At 44.3% G+C, this 19,679-nt stretch overlaps 2 protein-coding genes across 6 annotated transcripts; both read left to right on the top strand.

Moving 5' to 3' along the window:
* Positions 1-33: 33 nt before the first annotated feature.
* Positions 34-6,933, top strand: LOC121542934 (coiled-coil domain-containing protein 106). Of its 4 annotated transcripts, none has more exons than XM_041852566.1 (9): positions 34-69; positions 1,086-1,165; positions 1,307-1,405; positions 1,590-1,820; positions 2,661-2,717; positions 2,881-3,123; positions 4,281-4,451; positions 4,577-4,880; positions 5,722-6,933. In XM_041852566.1, the coding sequence occupies exons 2-9, from the start codon at positions 1,096-1,098 to the stop codon at positions 5,777-5,779; spliced, it is 1,233 nt and encodes a 410-aa protein (XP_041708500.1). In that variant the 5' UTR covers positions 34-69; positions 1,086-1,095; the 3' UTR covers positions 5,780-6,933. The 4 variants fall into 4 exon arrangements, with proteins under 4 accessions (XP_041708500.1, XP_041708499.1, XP_041708498.1 ...); XM_041852565.1 differs by lacking the exon at positions 34-69 and adding an exon at positions 372-439; XM_041852564.2 differs by lacking the exon at positions 34-69 and adding an exon at positions 376-541.
* Positions 6,934-7,247: 314 nt separating this feature from the next.
* LOC121542933 (splicing factor U2AF 65 kDa subunit-like) lies at positions 7,248-13,911 on the top strand. Of its 2 annotated transcripts, XM_041852561.2 has the most exons (13): positions 7,248-7,803; positions 8,210-8,263; positions 8,454-8,595; positions 9,280-9,318; positions 9,837-9,946; positions 10,133-10,284; positions 10,611-10,727; positions 10,899-11,037; positions 11,232-11,311; positions 11,669-11,809; positions 12,317-12,403; positions 13,137-13,388; positions 13,504-13,911. In XM_041852561.2, exons 1-13 carry the CDS (start codon positions 7,755-7,757, stop codon positions 13,636-13,638), a joined length of 1,497 nt encoding a protein of 498 aa, XP_041708495.1. In that variant the 5' UTR covers positions 7,248-7,754; the 3' UTR covers positions 13,639-13,911. The 2 variants fall into 2 exon arrangements, with proteins under 2 accessions (XP_041708495.1, XP_041708496.1); XM_041852562.2 differs by lacking the exon at positions 8,210-8,263.
* The last annotated feature ends 5,768 nt before the right edge of the window (positions 13,912-19,679 follow it).

Below are 19,679 nucleotides of genomic sequence, written 5' to 3' on the forward strand. Positions count from 1 at the left end.
GGCTGGTCTCAGACGATCCCGGCAGGTGAAGAAGCCTGATGTGGAGGTCCTGGGCTGGCGTGGTTACAGGTGGTCTGGGTTGTGAGGCCAGTTGGACCTACTGCCAAATTCTATAAATTCTCTAAGATGCTTATGGAACATTTCTGGGATCTTTTATTTCAGCTCATGAAACATGGGACCAACACTTTACATGTTGCGTTTAGATTTTTGTTCAGTATATAATATAATGGGTTCTTATTTAATAATTAACAATTAATACAATACACAAGAGCTTTCCATTGATAAAGATGTGTATTTACAGTGCGAAGCCTGGGTTGACACAGCTGGTAAGGGAACACTGACTGTACAGCAGCGCCTTTTCGTTACAAACAAATATTGGTACACGGTAGACTCTCCCTTAGGTAACCGGAAATGAGGGCGAAGGACGTAAACAAGGCTTGTAAAATAAACGCTAAATTGTTATTGTTCTAGCTAGGTACGAAAGTGCACAGAATGAATGGGATTTACGTATGAAATACGGTGTTATAACGACTGAATAACGGTTCGTATATCATTGATTTGTGGAGAACTCCACCAGAAAATAGTTTGTGCGTAAAAGAAGCAGCTAGCTTGCTACTAGTAAAATAGCTAGCTGCTGATTAGCTAGCTAGCCTGTGTAAGATTAGAAGACTCCTTATAGCAATTTGATATGTAACGTTAGCTAGCTAACGTGTCCATTTTTAATTATACATCTTATAAGCAACCGTATGTTGAACATCGTGAATAATGTGCTAATATAACTTGCTAGTATGCTCGCAAGTGTAACGTTAGACAAAGGGGAATAAAGCGATCTGTGCGACGTAAGTAGGTAACTTATGCATCTCAGCTGAGAATTGCCATACAGTAACTACTAGTAATTACATATCTAGTGGCATAATTGCATGCACGAATGCTTAGCAAGCTGAAGGCAACACTTCAAAGTTATTACAAAACTGAATGCATACATTTGCAACGAAACATCGTCAATGGGAGTTGTTTTCCATCGTTGGATGTTGTGTGCCTAATGCAATAAATTAATAAACCTGTATTGTTTCTGTACAATGAAGGGTGCACGAGATGCAGGAGGGAAATATGAATGATGCTGTGCCTACCTCCAAGAACCACACAGGCTCCCACCCCATGCAGAGTAAGATTATGAAACCTCCTTCTAAAATATGCATCATTGATATAGCTGTGTATTTACCTCATCATGACAAAGTGATAACAGTTATTTAGCCATAATGGTGCATGTATGCATGGACTACAGTATATTTCTCCCTCTCTGTAGCTCCGAAGAATGAGGACGCCTATGAAATCTCCATTCCCTTTGAGGAGAACAACTTTGAGCAGCAAGGCTTCTTCAACCAGAATGAACAGAGTTTTGACGGTTCATATCAAAGCTTTTACTTCCTACTAGATCAGAGCCCATAGATTAATGTAGTTGAATGACCATCTGGAAGGACAGTCCAGTGAGTCCACTCACCTGGTTTCTCCGGTGTGAATCAGTTAGTGATTAAGATTAATCCTGATATTCACTCCCTGACCCTTAACTTCCTGTGTGGGTTTCTCAGAGTCGCCCCCTCCCTCGGGCGCCCCCCCACCAGGCAGCTCGTACCTGCTGATCACCAACCTGCGGACGCAGCTGCAGATCTCCCTAGAGAAGAACTCGTGGCTGCACAAACGCATCGAGGACCTGGAGGAGGAGAGGGACTTCCTGCGTTGCCAGCTGGACCGCTTCATCTTCTCTACCAAGACCCAGGGCCATCAGAACCAGGGCCCCAGCGAGAGCCAGTACAGCAACGGTGAGAGAGGGGCATGGAGAGGGTTTGGGAAGGAGGATGGACACTGGGGGGATACAACCAGGATGGAGATAGATGTATTGTGATTAGAGAAGTTCTAACATGCTGACCACACCACCCGCGTTGCGTGCACGAGCGTTGCAAAATAAATGTACACATACATGTTATTCAATCATTTCATCCAAACTGCTTGCACGCGTCAATCAGCATCTGCGTAGCCAGGCGCTAAAATAGAACTTGGTTCTATTTTAGACGCTTGATGTGCTGCAAGTCCCGCCTCTCCCATCTCCTCATTGGTTTTTAGGAGCATATACCCACGTGGATTATTGGAAGATGGAGGTCCACACTCCAGTCCATTTGGTGGTGGTAATGCACCTTAAATATGGTTGCGAACCGCCATATAAAATCCACAGAAGAAGAAGAAGAATGAACAAGGAGAAAAACTAACTAGGTTTCCCCTTTTTATCTGTGGATTTTGTATGACTCAACATGGGTAAAAATTCTAAAAAGATCCAGCTAGAAAAAGGACCATATTCATTTCAGGTAAAATAACAACCAAATGTTTATTTTCCAGGACAAAATAGCTAGCAACAGCAAGCTAGCTAAATGTCCATGAACGTTTCATTTGTGTTTCGACCTGTTCCCAAATTAATATAGTTGGTCCACTGTTGGTTTTGGTATTTTAACCTGCGTGTAATGAACGCGTCTGGTGGGGATAGACAAAACCAGCATGCAGACGGATGTGCGGAGCCAGTTTGGTAAGCATGTAAGAGAACTTTTTACAGGCATAGATTTTTACAGGCATAGATTTATTCTCAGGAACCATTGTTTTTCCTCCTGCAGGCTATGACTCTAGACGTTTTGAATGGAAGGCGAGGAGAGAGGGAGAACGGCCAGCTGGTAAGAACTGCTTTATTACCTCACTAGTCCCTTGTTGTTCATGATGCCTGTATCTAGATCTGGAGCATATTCAATACATTCTCATCACCTCTCACCACTACTGGCCTCAGTTCACTGATCACCCTCATTGATCTTCTCCTTTTCCGATCGTTAACCCTTTCAGAGCAGAAGTCCGAGCCACAGCGTTTCACCTCTCGTCAGATATTCCAGCGAAGACTCTCCCCCACTGCCATGGCCCCACCCAAAAACCACACTTCCAGCACGATAGCCAATCAGATGGCCGCGATGAGCTCCATGTTCAGCTCCGGGGCCTCCCAGACCCTCTTGCAGGGGCACAGCAGTGGCAGTAGCAGCACTAACAGAACCACCATGAGTGACATGAATGCACACGGGAGTGTAGGGCCAGGTAAGGGGATCCAGACTAGAGGTTGACATGGGAACAGGACTCTTGCAGGTCCAATGGGATTCCGGCAGGAATGGGAGGGAAGTTCTAGGGTCAAGTTCAGGACAGGATGGGAGTCCACAGGGACGGGCAGTACAGGAATAGTTATAAAGTGAGGGGAGGTTTTTTGGGGGGGTTCTAAATATTTAATGTGTGGAGCATTTCATTAAAAAAACGAACTGTGTAGGCCTAATATAGTTTACTTAATAAAAATATTTAAAATGATTTGTAATTTCCGCCCTCCCCCTTCTGTCGGCTCGCGCCTCGCTCCAGTTGTAGCCAGTCACTACTTTACCTCAGATGCCAACGTATGTCAGTGAATGATGAAGCCTTCAAGAGAGGAATTGCAGTATCTCGTTGCAGCCAAGGACCCATCACTAACATTAGAGCCATTAAAAGGAAAGAGTGATGTTTTAGCTAAATGTGATAGAGTTGTCAAGCAACTAAGTACACGGCACCAACCGGAGAGCAAGACAAGCGGCATGAAGCGGCATAGCTGCTCTACCAACAATGTTAGCGGTCAAGCCCAATTGTTTGCGTATTTAACTAAACCTGTGCCATCTGAGGTAAAGAGTAGGATGGCCGATAGGGTGGCAGATACGGCCTCCGGCATTTCATCTTGTTGAGGGCCAACATCTGGTAATGTGGTTGCTATCAGCTGTGTGTGAACTGCAGGCAACTGTCTCGTGAGCGCTGCGCAGCAGCCAAACAAACCAGTTGCTATGGTTACCATATATACAGTCATTGATGAAGACTACTCACACGCAGAGTGGGGGACAGAGATGAGCAGCTAATGGAGGAAGTTATTTCTGATTTCTGTGCGTAAAAATTTGGGATTTTTATCTGGATGGGAAAGGAAAGTTCTGGGGTTATAGAACTGTTGCGGCTTCAAGACAGTACAGGACCAGACATTTACATTTACGTCATTTAGCAGACGCTCTTATCCAGAGCGACTTACAGTTAGTGAGTGCATACATTTTCATACTGACGGGACAGGAATGAATTTTCACTTCCGTGACAACTTCTAATCCAGACTATGAGCACATCTAGTCTATCACATCTAGTCTAAAGTTGTTTTTTATCACGGTCTTGTTTGTCATGTTCTTGTTCGTCCGTTTCAGATTCCCTGTCCCTCCTGGGGGAGGCCGAGGAGTTCCTGGAGCAGGATGGCTACATGAACGAGGAGGAAATGATTTCAGGAGAGGAAGTGATGGCAGAGGGCATGAGCAGCGGTGGGCACCCAGGGATGAAGAGGAGGCGGGTCTTCCGAATCACCAGGGAGAGGCAGAGAGGTGAGGGACAATGGCAGCCATGTTAATACACGTCTTACTCAGGCCAGGTTCGAATGCTTTGGAAATGCTTTGTTCCTTCCTTCCTTGAAGTAGGCCTAATCAATCCCCATCTCCTCCCCCTCTAGTCAAAGACGCTGCAGGGGTGCTGTTCCGCTATAAGAAGATCCTGCTGACCTACCAGCGGCTGAAGAACATGTCCAAGGCCTTCCAGATTCACGGGGTGGACCGCAACACGGTGGCCTCCACCACGCCCATCGCTGAGATGCTGCTGGTGGCCCCGGAGAAGGTGGCGGAGGTGGGCGAGTTTGACTCGTCCAAGGAGAAGCTGCTGGACTACGCACGCCGCTGCTACATCGCCCTGGACGAAGAGACACTCAGCAGGGTGCAGGCCCTGAAGAAGAACAACCTGCTACTACCCATCTCCTACAGGTTCAGACACTGATGGGGGGAGGGACACTGGGGATGAGGGGAATCAGGGAGTCAAGGGGATGGGGGGTGCTCTGTGGGGAGAAGGGCTTCATTTTGTCATGGAGAAGAGCAGGGTATGACTTTTGGAGAAGGTCGTCACTCAACCGTCTCCCTAAGATTCAGACATTTATGGAAAGTTACGATTTGTGTATGGGTGTGCTGGATATTTAGGGGAGGTTGTTGCCCATCTCATACACAGAATCTGTTTTCTATTCTTAACTATTTGTTAAGAATCCTTTTGAAGCAGAGGTCATGAACTATAGCATTCCTTATTTCTGACCAGAGTACTATTGAACTTTGTAGTACTTTATTTCTGTGCAATTTTGACACACAGGGCCCCATTTTGCAACGCCAAAAAGTGGTGCTATTGTCTGAAGAGGCCGTGCTACTCCCAAATACTTACAGTAGCAGCATGAAGGTACAGTGATCACATCGTAAATTTGTTGCATTCCAAACTGGCTCTTTATTTTCATCGTACTTGAAATAAGTGCCCCGCTGACTATATTTGAGGTAATACGGTCTTTTTTGACGATCATCTATTTTGCGCTGTCAGAATTTCACCTTTTAGTGTCTTCATGTAAAAGTGGTGTCATATTCTGCACACTCACAAAAGCAATGCCAATACTATAAATACATCTTTATTTACAGATAAATGTTTGTTGTTTGAATAACATTCCCTCATTGTCTTTTTCCTAGCACTTCAAAAACAAGTGTATTATTTGTGCACTTAAATTATGACCTTATTTAGATATAACAAACAGCCCATACCTAGTGATTTTGGATCTGTCTCTCATTTCTCCAGGTTGAAAGGAGGAGAGGATTCTCTTAAAGAGAAGGAAACTGACACGACCACAAACTGAACAAAGCAAAGAATAGCTGCACACTCTATTGCTCCGATTCAAACCTCTAGTAGAATAATTCCAGTGTTCCGTCAGAAAGCTTCCAGGTTCTGAAACAAAGGAAGTTAGCTAGCTGACTGACCACTGGTGTTGTGTCTGCATCAGAACAACAGAATAAGCAGATACTCTTTGCTTTGGAAGAAGGATGGGGCCAGTTTTGGGAACAGTGCTACTGAGAGGCTAAGCTGTTGTACCACAAATACATCACCTAGTTTTTTTTGCACCAGAATATATTCTGTCACTTTAAAGTGCCACTGTAGCATACAGTTGTGAGATGTGTAATTTGACTGAAGTGTGGTGCAGTGTAACATCACATACCCTTTGTACTGTTTTACGAAGATTAGTTTTTTACTATAATTGTAGTATGATTTACTGTGCTGTTTCACTATCAGTTGAGATTTGTGCTTTATTTTTCCAGTCCTCTACTGCAATACTTTGTTTGCTTGGGAATAATTTATTACAAAAAGATTGCATACTATTAGGTTTATCTTTTTTGTGTTCCAATAAGCTCAGTGATTTTCACAAAAGGGACAAAATGCAAAATGTTGATTTTTATTTGAACATATGTCTATGTACATCAATATCAATCACCAGTTCCCCATTACAATTGCATGTGAAATTAACTCTTGTTGGTCAGTTGTTTTGACAGAGCTGTTGTTGAACTTAATAATGATGTTAAAAAACAATAGCAGTAGTATTGGCAATGGTGTAATATAGTGGTATATTGTGTGTTTTTTATACAGTATACTGGTACAAGGAATTGCTGAGACCCCAGGGTACCTCTCACTTTAAACTTCATGTCTTAGTTATTCACAACACAAACTCACCCATGGACAGGTATCAGTGTGTACAACTGCTGAAATCATGTTATGTTCCAACACCTTTTATACGGGTCAGAGATGTCATTTTTACTTTAATAAGGAACCAATAATTTAGTGAAAGATGCAGTACAACCTGTATCTTTTAAGATACCGGTCTCTGTGTGTGCAGCGTTAAAAAATGTTTAATATTGTATCCTATATTCAAAAACTGAAAATGTTTGGTTGATTATACAAATTGTATGGACTGTAAAAATAGAAATGCCATTAAAGCATTTGATTTCTTTAAAAAAATAATGATTTGACTTATGTTTCTCTCTGAAGAGTGAGTGAGTAGAAAGGGAGTTGCTAGAGGAAAAACATGCAGCTCCCCTGGGTCAAACTAATTTCTGTTGTAATCACAGATCTGCGAGGTTGTTTCTGAAATCAATAAAAGGGAATGTAGCTTTCACGTATCCAATACATAATATAATGTCAAATGTTAGAAAATAGCATGCATTTTGTAAGAACTTATTGTTTGGTGCTAGGGCAAAGAGAATATACTGTCTACATGTTTTGCAGGTTGAATAACAGGCCAAAGGGGGCGCTAAAAGTTAAAGGTGTATATCAACTTCCGGTGTCACGGGGTGCCTGGGAGACGGAACGCAAAAAGCGGGCATAACGAACATATCCCGTATTTTCTCCTTGTATACATTTAATTGCAAAAAATATATTGGGACGACTCAAAACACTCTTACAACATCAACAGGACGAACGGCATAACATTGGATGTGCAATTGTACTAGCATATCCTTATTCACTCGACTTGCTAGCATTAGCTCGCTACCACGACTCCTTCAAGAACAGGCCCCAGCCTGGACTTTGCTTTATCTAACTAGCTAGCACAATATAGCACGTTTTCTTCGTCAATGTTATTGTCAGTTCTTAGTGTAAACTAGAACCACATATTTATAACTCACCTGGAGTTGTTTATGTTTAAGTGTGGTTTATTTTGATATTTCTAAACCGTTGCATTGGTGGTGTGTAGTTAGTTAGCACTTAACTAAGTGTGCTGTGCACTTTTTCGCTAGCGACCGCGCCGCATTCCCGTCCATTTTACAGTCAAATAAGAAACCGCAATGTCGGATTTCGACGAATTCGAGAGACAATTGTCTGAAAACAAACAAGGTAAGCTAGCTAGTTAATCACTTATGTTTTATAACCAGGTTCTAAACTAGCTAGTTAGCAATCGCATATCATCACAACACAAGCTGGCTAATTTGCTAGTAGTAGCTGCTAGAGCCCACACTGTCGCAGCTGTCGTCCCAGGCACATTCGTATGGCAGATGTGGCTATAACTAGCTAACCCATTGTTTATAAGTAACGTTATTTCTGTCACTAACAGGCCCTGTTGTGAGCCAGCTAACGTTTTACAGCTCTGTATATGTTGAAGTTGCCAGTTACAATATGAATCATTGAAAAGTTAAAATCTCTTGGCCATACAGTAGCTATATCCTATGAAAGTAAACACGTTATCCATCCTCTTGCCCCCTGTGCTATCTTCTCTCCTCCCCATCTCTATGATCATCTGTAGCTCAGTTGGTAGAGCATGGCGCCAGGATAGTGCGCTCGATTCCCGGGAACACCCGTACGTAAAATGTATGCACGCATGACTGTAAGTCGCTTTGGATAAAAGCGTCTGCTTAATGGCATAGCTATATTATTTTAACTCAACCCACCCTCTGTTTTTTCTTCCCCTTTCTCTCCTCCCTCCTCTGTTTTTCTCTCCTCCCTCTTCCTGTTTCACCGGTCCTTCCCTTTTCATTCCCTTCCTCCAGCGGAGAAGGACAAGGAGAACCGCCACCACCGTCGCTCCCCCTCTCGCAGCCGCAGCAGAGAGAGGAAGAGGAGGAGCAGAGACAAGGACAGACGCAGCAGGGATCGCCGTGGAGACAGCAAGGAGCGCAGACCAAGACGCAGGTAACTACAGCATTGTCTTACTGCACGCTCTCAGGCGTGTAAGAGACCTAGTATGTGCAGGTACTACATACTGGTTAAAGTAGGACTATCTGCACACCTGATGAGTGAACAGTATCAGCACACTTGGAAAATAAGCAACCCATGCAACACTGACTCTACCTCGCAAAATCACTGTACCTCGCAAAAAGTTTAAATGTAAAATAGAAAGCTCTCACAAGCACAGCATTATTCCTCTGTCTGAGGTAGCCTTCCTATTGTCCTGACAGTGAGATGCAACATTGTGGAGGAAGACCCACATCTAACAGTGTTCACACATGTTGAACATTCTACACCTGGACCCTGAAGTTGTTTTAGGATGCATTTGTTTTAGTGGAAAGAGCCATAGCGTGCACTTACTAGACCTCAGTGTTCTGTAGAAGTATAGGTGCCTAATTCCAAATCGGCCCCTAGCCCCTATCCCTAGGCCCTACTAGTAGATCTGAAAGGAGTGGATGTGGTGATAGCTCCAGCAGAAGGCCATATTGCTTATACCTATTCAATCCTTTAGGATCTATGTGAAGTTCATACAAACAGTGGCTTGGGGCTAATTTCGAATTGCACTCTAGTTCCACTTCCTGCAGTGGAACTACCTGTGACCAGGGTTGGAGTGAAATGAAATGTGAACTCCTTCCAATGTCATTTCAGCTCACCATCCCAACAACAACCCCAAGAGATTGCTGTAAGGTAATACAGCAAACTAACACAGAGATTGTTTCTGCATTATTACAATATCACTCCAGTCACTCTAGCTAATGATCCTTCCTCTGATTGTGTACTATCCACTCATGTTTACGGCAGCGTATTATATTCTGTGTATACCATTGTGTGGGAAGGTTTTGGTAAGGGGTTTCTATTGAGAGAGAAAAACAAAACTGTAGGGTCAACTCTGTAATAATGGGATAGATTTGTATGGCTCTGTGACATCATCCACTATTAATGTCATTTGAAAGTAGTATGTAATTTTAAATCACTTGTATTTGTAAAAGTTATAGTTAATTTAAGACATCGATTCAGAAGTGTAAACCTGGGGTTTGTCATAGACGGGTTCAAGAGAAGCTGTAGGTTTCTCTAAAGGCCTAAACGTCTTTTTAGGGCTTGACTCACAGGACATCAGAAGTAATGACTTCTATCTCTGTTTCCCCCTGCACTCCTTTGTTGGTCTTTCTGTCCTCACTCCTCCTGTCCTGTGTTCTCTCCATCAGTCGTTCCCCGCACCGTGAAATCAAGAAGAAGAACAAAGTGAAGAAGTACTGGGACGTCCCTCCTCCTGGCTTTGAACACATCAGTGTGATGCAGTACAAAGCCATGCAGGGTAAGAGGCCTCACTTCATCATCCTCTTCCTCTCTCCCTTGTTCGCTCTCCTCTCTCTATTTTCATCTACTCTATTAAACTCTTTGACCCTCGTTTGCCCTCATATTTAACTGAGTTCTTACTAATACTGTCTTGTTGTGGAGGCTGTATGAATGTTGTGTTTTAAACGTGTGACTTCTCCTCAAGCTGCGGGTCAGATCCCAGCCACGGCCCTGCTGCCCACCATGACCCCAGACGGCCTGGCCGTGACCCCCACTCCTGTCCCTGTGGTGGGAAGCCAGATGACCAGACAAGCCCGTCGGCTCTACGTGGGGAACATCCCCTTCGGCATCACAGAGGTCAGTTAGCTCCTGGATGGATGTAGGGCCGGAGATCAGAGAGATGGAGTAGGTAGATGTTGTCCCAAACCACAGATACAGGTTAACAGGGCTCTACAGTGCCACCATTTTACTCACATATGCGCCTAAATATGTAGCTGTGCGAACTGGAATTTTAATTTAGGAGGACCAGTGTGCCTAGAAAAATTAAGGATTCTAGCTTAAGGATAGGGGCTGGGCCATCTGATTCTATCAACTAGTATTTCAAGCTCAGGGGGATCAGAGAGTGAGTAGTTGTTGGAGTGAGTCTTTTCCAGAGTATTGCCTTAATGTCTCTCCCTGTGTAGGAGTCCATGATGGATTTCTTCAACGCTCAGATGCGTCTGGGCGGTCTCACTCAGGCTCCAGGAAACCCTGTTCTTGCTGTGCAGATCAACCAGGACAAGAACTTTGCCTTCCTCGAGGTGGGTCTCAACACCCACTTGACAATACTCAATACTGGAGAATAAATATGGCCTTCCTCAATAGTCCAAAATGACCTATTTTCCTTTTATCTGAGCTGTATGAAATAATCTGACAGGTGAAAGATAACCCTCTACCTTTCTAAAACCTGGTGTGTGTTTGTCGTCCCATAGTTCCGCTCAGTGGATGAGACAACCCAGGCCATGGCGTTCGACGGTATCATCTTCCAGGGACAGAGTCTGAAGATCCGTCGTCCCCATGACTACCAGCCCCTGCCCGGCATGAGCGAGAACCCCAGCGTCTACGTGCCTGGTCTGTCCGCCTGTCTGTCTCTCCAAACATCTCTGGCTGGCTACTTCACTCTATTTAGTCCATCTTTAAACCCTTCTTAGTCTGGCCTATTTGACCTCTTCACCCCTCTATAGGATCAGACATTTATATCCTGTCTGGATGAAGGCTGTTTATATCAAAGTTTGGCTGACTTTAAATAACTTCTCTCTGTGTAGGTGTGGTGTCCACAGTGGTGCCTGACTCAGCCCACAAGCTGTTCATCGGGGGCCTGCCCAACTACCTGAATGACGACCAGGTCAGTGAGCTAACCGTAACCAGCTTAGCCTTCTAACCAGGCCACCTGGAGCCACCTACTGGGCCATATTGGGGCGTGCTGGCTGGCTGCTCACCTCCCTTGACGTCCCAGTCTGGCCCAGTGGAAACCTCCTGTTTCTTCACATGCCTAGTCAATGCTGGACGCGGTTAGCAGTGTACTGGAGTAACACTGTTGATGGAAGCCAGACAGCTTGAAAGACATCTAATAGTCTGAGATGTTAAGTGTCCAACAATGTCTCCTCCCTCGTCTGACTGTTGTCCCCTTTCCCCTGTCCCTTCATCTTTTCCCCTCTGGTCTCTATGGTAATCTCACCCCTTCTCTCCCTGTGTTCTCCAGGTCAAGGAGCTCCTGACATCGTTTGGGCCTCTCAAGGCTTTTAATTTGGTCAAGGATAGCGCCACAGGTTTGTCTAAGGGTTATGCGTTCTGTGAATATGTGGACGTCAACCTGAACGACCAGGTCACCATGGAGAATCAGGTAGCTAAGCAACCCATTCATTTTTACTTCTTCACACACCATGTAATGGTTTTGGATTTGTTCAAATTTTTACAATATCTCTTCACATTTTTGATTACTCGCGTATCAATATAAATGTAAATGAAGGAGCATAACTCAAGATTCTTAATGTTATTAAAGGGGAACTATATTGCTCCTCAGCTTGAGGTATTATTAATAAAATGTATTATGTGTTTCACATGTAATACTTTAGCCCCCACAGCAAGACACATAACTCTTGCCAAAATGATGTCATATGGTTACACTCCCAATATTTCAGGGTAATCTGTTATGATTGAACTGAATTGCAGTAAAACATTAATAAAACCTTTGAAAATGACCATCTGTAGAAAGTAAATTCAGCTTTTGATTGTGTTCTTGAAAGGGGAATTTCAGTTTGAAATGTGTAGAAGTGCATAGACCCTGGGGGTTGTCCCTGCTGATGATTGACAGCTGTATTAACCACTTGGAGATGCCCTGTCCCCACAGGCCATAGCAGGACTCAACGGCATGCAGCTGGGAGATAAAAAACTCCTGGTGCAGAGGGCCAGCGTGGGATCCAAGAACGCCACTCTGGTAAGACGGGGTAGAGGATATTGTGCAGAGGGGGTAGAGGATCTTGTGCAGAGGGGGTAGAGGATCTTGTGCAGAGGGGGTAGAGGATCTTGTGCAGAGGGGGTAGAGGATCTTGTATAGAGCAGAGAGAGACGAGGGGGAGCATATGTTGTGCCCTTGGGGCGACCAGTGCTGTGTCTGTTCTACTTTTCCAATCCCTCAAGGCATGTTCTGTATCAGAGGAAGGCCCAAAAATTGTCAAAGACTCCAGTCACCCAAGTCATACTGTTCTCTCTGCTACCGCACGGCAAGCAGTACCAGAGTGCCAAGTCTAGATCCAAACGGCTCCTTAACAGCTTCTACCCCCAAGCCATAAGACTGCTGAACAATTAATCAAATGGCCACCCAGACTATTTACACTGCTGCTACTCACTGTTTTTTATCTATGCATAGTCACTTTACCCCTACCTACATGTACAAATTACCTCGACTAACCTGTACCCCCGCACATTGACTCGGTAACCCCTGTATATAGCCTCGTTATTTTATTGTGTTACTTTTTATATATATTTTTTACTTTAGTTTATTTAGTAAATATTTTCTTAACTCTATTTCTTGAACTGTATTGTTGGTTAAGGTCTTGTAAGTAAGAATTTCACGGTAAGGTCTACACCTGTTGTATTCGGCGCATGTGACAAATACAATTTGATTTGATACATCAACACTACTCCAACCCTCCTCTCTCCCCCTCCAGACGAGTATAAACCAGACCCCGGTGACGCTGCAGGTGCCGGGCCTGATGAACAGCTCAATGACCCAGATGGCCGGCCTGCCCACAGAGGTGCTGTGTCTGATGAACATGGTGGCTGTGGAGGAGCTGGTGGATGAAGAGGAGTACGAGGAGATCGTGGAGGATGTGAGGGACGAGTGCAGCAAGTACGGCCAGGTGAAGAGCATCGAGATCCCCAGACCTGTGGATGGGCTGGAGGTCCCCGGCACTGGCAAGGTGAGAGAGAGGCTACTGTCTGTCTTCAGCTTTATGACTATGCCTTTTTGAATAATCTCTGTTGACACTCCTTACATTTCATCTCTATCCCTCTCTCCATCTCTCTGTCCTATAGATCTTTGTGGAGTTCATGTCGGTGTTTGACTCCCAGAAGGCCATGCAGGGTCTGACGGGCAGGAAGTTTGCCAACCGGGTGGTGGTGACTAAATACTGCGACCCTGACGCCTACCACCGCCGAGACTTCTGGTAGAGGATGACGACAGATGAAGAGAGCGAGGGGGGTGGATTGCCCTATTTCAAATCGACCCTTAACCCCCCACCACCTAGGCACTTGTTTTGACCTGAAAAGGTGTGAGCGACATAATGTTTCACCTAGTCCATCAGAAGGCCAGGTGGAGCTAAGAGAAATACCCGGGGGTAGGGGCTAGGGATCCATTTGGTATTGGGCAAAAGAAGGGAGAGATGGAGAAAGATTTGTATTCTGACGAAAACCAAGAGGGTCATGGGAGGGAGGGGGGGGGGGTTAAAATATTTTTGCGAATTGTGTGTCGTAACAGGTCAGGGGTAAATGATTTTTATACTTTGTGAGGAAGGGATGGGGTCATTCTGGCGGGGGGGTGGAACTTGCCACACCTTATGGTTTGTATTGAAATGGTGGGAGCCCGTTTTAAGTACTTTAGGAAGGTGAGCAGAGGAGAGGGGGAAGTGGACTGGTCTACTTTATAAGAGTGGTGGATGGATAGAGGAGTATTCATCATTTCATTGGGGGAGGAGGAGCAGGGGGTGGTGACATTTTTGATTTGACCCACCAATGTAGATAACATGATCAGATTCTTGTTGAGAAAAGGGGGAAGGAAAGGAGGATGTGTTAGAGAAGATGGGAAAGCTATTGACAGGATAGGATGGAAAGCTATTGACAGGATATAATGGAAAGCTATTGACAGGATAGGATGGAAAGCTATTGACAGGAATGGCCTCGTTTTGGGATTTTTCTTTCTTCTCAGATTTGAACCTTTACATTTCCTCATGTTTATTTTCTTTCATGTACATCAGCCTAAACCCATCCCTCTCTCCCTCACCCTGTGTGTGTAGAGAGAGAGGGGGAGAAGCTGTAACCATACATAACCAAACCAACTCCAATGTCATATTGGACTAATTTATCGGAATATCAGCTGTTGTGGTTCCAATACTGTATATTTACACTGTCACACACCTTGTATTTAGTCACCAGGGCCAGAGTTTGAGTTTGAGTACCGTACATTTAGAAAACTGCCTGTCTCTTTGTTGTATTTTTTATTTTTGGGATTGAAACCTTTCATCTAGTGTAAATTTATCCATCACCATTTTTAGCAGGCAAAATAATTCTGTCCCTACACCCTTACCCATAAGAGAGGGACTGGGAGAGGGGAAAGGCAGTGAGTGAGAAAAGATAGGCTTTTGAAGTTCTGAATTGTTATTTCTGAATTGTGAGTGGTAAATATAGGATTGGTGTTGAGTAGGGCTTAATCTGATTCTGATTAAAAGCTTTAATGTTATTTTTCATGTCACATTAGAGAATAGAATATATGGAGTACTCCATGTCTGTGCTTAGCAAGTTTGTCTATACATGGAGTCATTTCATGGCTTTGGTATTTTCAGGTAACACTGATTTGAGATTGTAGTCTATATTCAAGTTACTATTGTATTGCTTTGTCTGGAATATGAGTTTGTTTTTGTTATTCTTTTTTGCTTCCTGTTTCAAACCTACCTATAGAATATTGGACCGCTCATACAGAAATCTCTCTTTGGCCCGGGTAGCGTTTGTGTAACGTCTCACCTCAGCAGACAAAATAAAGGTATAAAGACTAATACCAATGGCTCCTGTTCTACTGCCCACAAATAGAATGCAGTATTTACTGTGGCCAAGTTATCAGGCTTTTAGGAACATAAAGTCTGGTACTATTGTGTGATTGTACACCTTGTCTGTTTAGTTAAGGAATGGGTCTGTTGTCACAAAGGATGAGATGGAGATGTGAAACGAATTCTTTTTTAACTGAAGGGGAGTGCAGTCTTTTGGACAGGTTCTCAAGGGTTCTATTCAATTGGAATGTTCAACAAAGATGTTCATAGTCTTCAAAAGGTTGTCCCCTCAAGTGTATATATGGTCTCACTTCTTCCTCATCTCTCCTGCAACCTTTGTCATTACTACTCCAAGGACCACCGGTTACACTATGGGTTTGAGAGGGAGTTTCCCATGATGCTTTCGGTTCAGACCTAGAGTTGGGCAGTACCAGTGAAATGTGACTTCCGCCCTTCCTGAAATTTGCTTTTTAAATGTTACCATGTCATTTAATTTCAACTTAATTTTTTTGGGAAAATGTGATTTCTTAAGTGAATTAATGGAATTAAAAATGGCTAAAACCACATGTAGTTTATAACAAGTGTGGATCTTTCATTAGTTTCTCATTTTCAAAAGTTTTAAACTGGATTTCTGTTGCTCTTGGGGTTTCTGGTTATACACACTGAAAAGCAGGAGTTGACTAACAGTGCAAATAGACTGGGCTTGTATATTTACATTTAAGTCATTTAGCAAATGCTCTTAGCCACAACTTACAGTAGTGAGTGCATACATTTTCATACTGGTCCCCAATGGGAATGAAACCCACAACCCTGGCATTGTAACGCCTTGCTCTACCAACTGAGCCACACGGGACAGTTTTTTTTCATTGAAATGTCAAGGTGACAGGTTCAGAACCACAGTACACATAAACCTCAGCTGACTGGTCAGCAGTATTCATGGTTAGTGGCTTGCCTAAGTGGCATGAAAACAGGTTGACACTGCAGCCTTCAGTACTCCCTCTATACTCACCTGGGGCTTATTCAGGAGGGAACAGCTACAGAAATGTATAGTGCAGCACAGACATGACACTGTCATGGGAATAATGAACCGTGTCTATATATCCCATCTCTGCAATGTTGCACTCCACTGAGGAAGGCCAGCAATATGGTGCAATCCCTCCAGACCAGGCAGGTAGATGTTGCCAGAAAGCACATAATCTAAAATCAGTTTACCCACCCCTAATCCAATCCCAAGAGGGAAAACAAGACTGGCCTTAGATCGGTGTATAGGATCAACTTCATCCTACTCCAATGGAAATCAGGATAGAGACCCAGGGAAGATCTCAATTGCATGCTCCTCGCATCCTCTCCTCTTCTCCTCCTCAAAACCCATTGGATGAGAAAGCCAGAGGTCCCGCCCCTCTGACCTCCTCCAATAGGTTTTGAGAAGGAGATGAGAGAGGACGCGAGGAGTATGCAATTGAGATCTTTCCCCAGTAGCCCAGCCGTAGACAGGTCTGGTGCTGCAGTAGTAGATCCATGCACTGCTGCCCTCTAGTGGGAAGTCTAATCCACTGGCGCTTGTCATTGTCATTCCACACCACGCCTCCCCACTGATCTTCATTCAGAAAGATGGAACGCTGCGCTAGCACAGGGAGAGAGCAACACTAAACACTACACCAGGGGATGGAGGCTGTGTGTGAAAGCAGAGCACAATTTGTAAATGCATAGGTTTAAGGTTTAGATTTCTCTTGTCATGACATTACAGAGCAGTAGATCAAATAAACACGTAGTCTTTTCTTTCTCTTCTATGCAGTCCTTAGTTCACCTATAGCATATCTTCTAGATGACATCATGCAGTGTGTGTGCGTTACGGTGTGTGTGCGCGTGTGCGTTTTGGTGTGCGTGCTTGCATGAGTGTGTATGCGTGTGCGTGAGTGTGTTTGTGTGTGTGAGCGTGAGTGTGAGCATCACTCCGGTGGTTACAGGAGGACTTTGAGTGATGTGTTAATGAGAGTATGAGGCTGTTCACATCAGCATACAGTGTATTATTAAAGACCAGAGATTATCTGTGGATAAACACTGTCTTCCTATCAGACCATATGAGGGAGGAGGTGAGGTAAAGCCATACAGCGGGGACAGTGAGGCACGGTACCAGAGTCCACTCTAGAGCAACCAGAAAAAAGTTAAGAAATAAAGCACACAAGTATAATTATATTTTGACAGGGCAGCTAATTTGCAGAGGCAATATTAAATACTGTAGGCCACCTTTTTATGATTGATACCACATTAATTCAATGCATTTCAATGGCAAATCTGACACCCCCGCCATCCCCCATGCCCTGCGTGTTTCTGGACCCTTGCCCACCCACCCCAGGTGCTAGGAAAATTAATCCAGTTGAATGGACGTTCCCTGGCTATTCATCAAGCCGATACGTCCACCGTATTGTCCCATTTCTGAAAATAATCAGCACCTACAGAACAAGCGTGTTGATATGCTGCAATCCCAGGAAGTGGTTGGGAACTGAGATGGGGGGGGGTATTCCTGTCAGCCCCATACCTCATTCGCTGAATTCCCCGTGACTCTCTGCCACTCGATCTCTCGCTCCCTCTCTCTACCTCAATTAGCTTTCCCTCTCGGTGTCGCTACTCTCTCTTTCTCTCTCTCTCCCTACCTTCATCTCTCTCTCTCTCTCTCTCTCTCTCTCTCTCTCTCACGTGTCATGTGTAACCCAAACTGTGAGCAATACAGCAGAGCAGGAGCTGGGTCATGAGGAAAGCTTCCATGAGACCAGGCTGGACCTCTATCTACACTCTGCTTCTCTAACGGGATGTTCTGTACTATAGAACACTGACTGGGGTTCTGACTGTGCATTAGAATAGTGATTATGGTTATAATATTCTTTAGAATGTTGAATGGGGTTCCACTCTGCTTTAGAACAACGACTATGGTTCTTCTGCTCTACGGGAAATCAAAGTGTATGAAAGGTAGTTGTACCTTTCCTGCTCTTGTTGTCTCTTTCTCCAACACACTCTCTTTTTCTACAACCAACTTATTTTCCCACACCTTTCCACCACTTATTTTCCTCTGTAGCGCTCTCTTTCCAGTGTGTTTCTGTCTGTCATTCTGTTAGTTGCAGTTTGTGTCACGCTCCCTTTCTTTCCTTCTGTCATTTTCCCTAATCCCTCTCTGTCTGCTCTGACTCTCTCTCTCTCTTTCTCTCTCTCTGTCTCTCTTTCTCTCTCTCTCTCTCTCGCTCCCTCTCTCTCTCTCTCTCGCCCTCTCTCTCTCGCCCTCTCTCTCTCGCTCTCTCTCTCTCGCTCTCTCTCCCTCTCTTCTCTCTCTCTGATTAACAGTGTGTTATGGATTGCTGTGAAGTGTTGTCCTGGCCTCCACTCATATAAACAGAGGCCCCTCCTTTGCCACCACTTAATGTCATTAACAGGTGGCTTTCTAAAATAGACACACACGCACTCGCACACACACTCACACACACACACACACACACACACGCACACATACACACACACACGCACAGACACGAACGGACACATGCATGGACACACGGCTAGACTGACACAGATACACACTACTGTTTTTACCCACACAAACGTCGCCTGTCGTCATTGCGGAAGACCACTCATAACAATGCCTTTGCACAAAGGTTTTTATCCGGGTGCATGTTCACACTCAACGCTACATTAGTTTGATATCTTTATGGTTTTGTGACAAAACCATAAAGATTTCAAACAAATGTAGTGTTGAGTTTGAACATGCACCCGGATACACACAAACACACATTCTGAGGGGCAGAGGCCAGTAGACAGAGTTAATCAACTACAGAACCAACCTACCCAGCAGTCCCTCCTCTTACTCTTTCCATATCCTTTACTTACCCCAACCCCTTAACACACACTGACTATCTCTCTCTCTCTCTCTTTAGCCCCATTTATACCTGGTTTTAACAACATGCATCCTTTGTCCTGATATTGTCCACATTCTGATTGTGCCCACATTTTTAGACAGGTGTAGACAATTAAAAGACGCATTGCAATCTGATTGTGATCAGATCTTTCTGACCACCCCCCGGAGGTAGTCAAGCATGCATTGTGTCTGGATATCTTACAATTGTAGACAGATCTGGACAGAGAAACCATTTAAATCATAATTACCCCACCTTCTAAAATCATTGACAGGTGCCACCATTGAATTATGGCATCAATATATGTCTAAAATAAATAAATAAATATGATTTTGAAAGAATATCTCTCAGTTAATTTGCATACAGGGAGTGACCAGGAAATCTGGAAATGTGGGCGCAATCAGAAAGTAGACAATCAGGACAAAGGACCCATGTTAGCACCAGGTGTAAACGTGTCTCTCTCTCTCTCTCTCTCTCTCTCTCTCTCTCTCTGTCTCTCTCTCTCTCTCTCCCTCTCTCTACCCCCCTCTCTCTCCCTCCCTCTCACACA

This window comes from Coregonus clupeaformis, chromosome 17 (genome assembly GCF_020615455.1).
Source record: "Coregonus clupeaformis isolate EN_2021a chromosome 17, ASM2061545v1, whole genome shotgun sequence".
NCBI classification, from domain to species: Eukaryota; Metazoa; Chordata; class Actinopteri; order Salmoniformes; family Salmonidae; genus Coregonus; species Coregonus clupeaformis.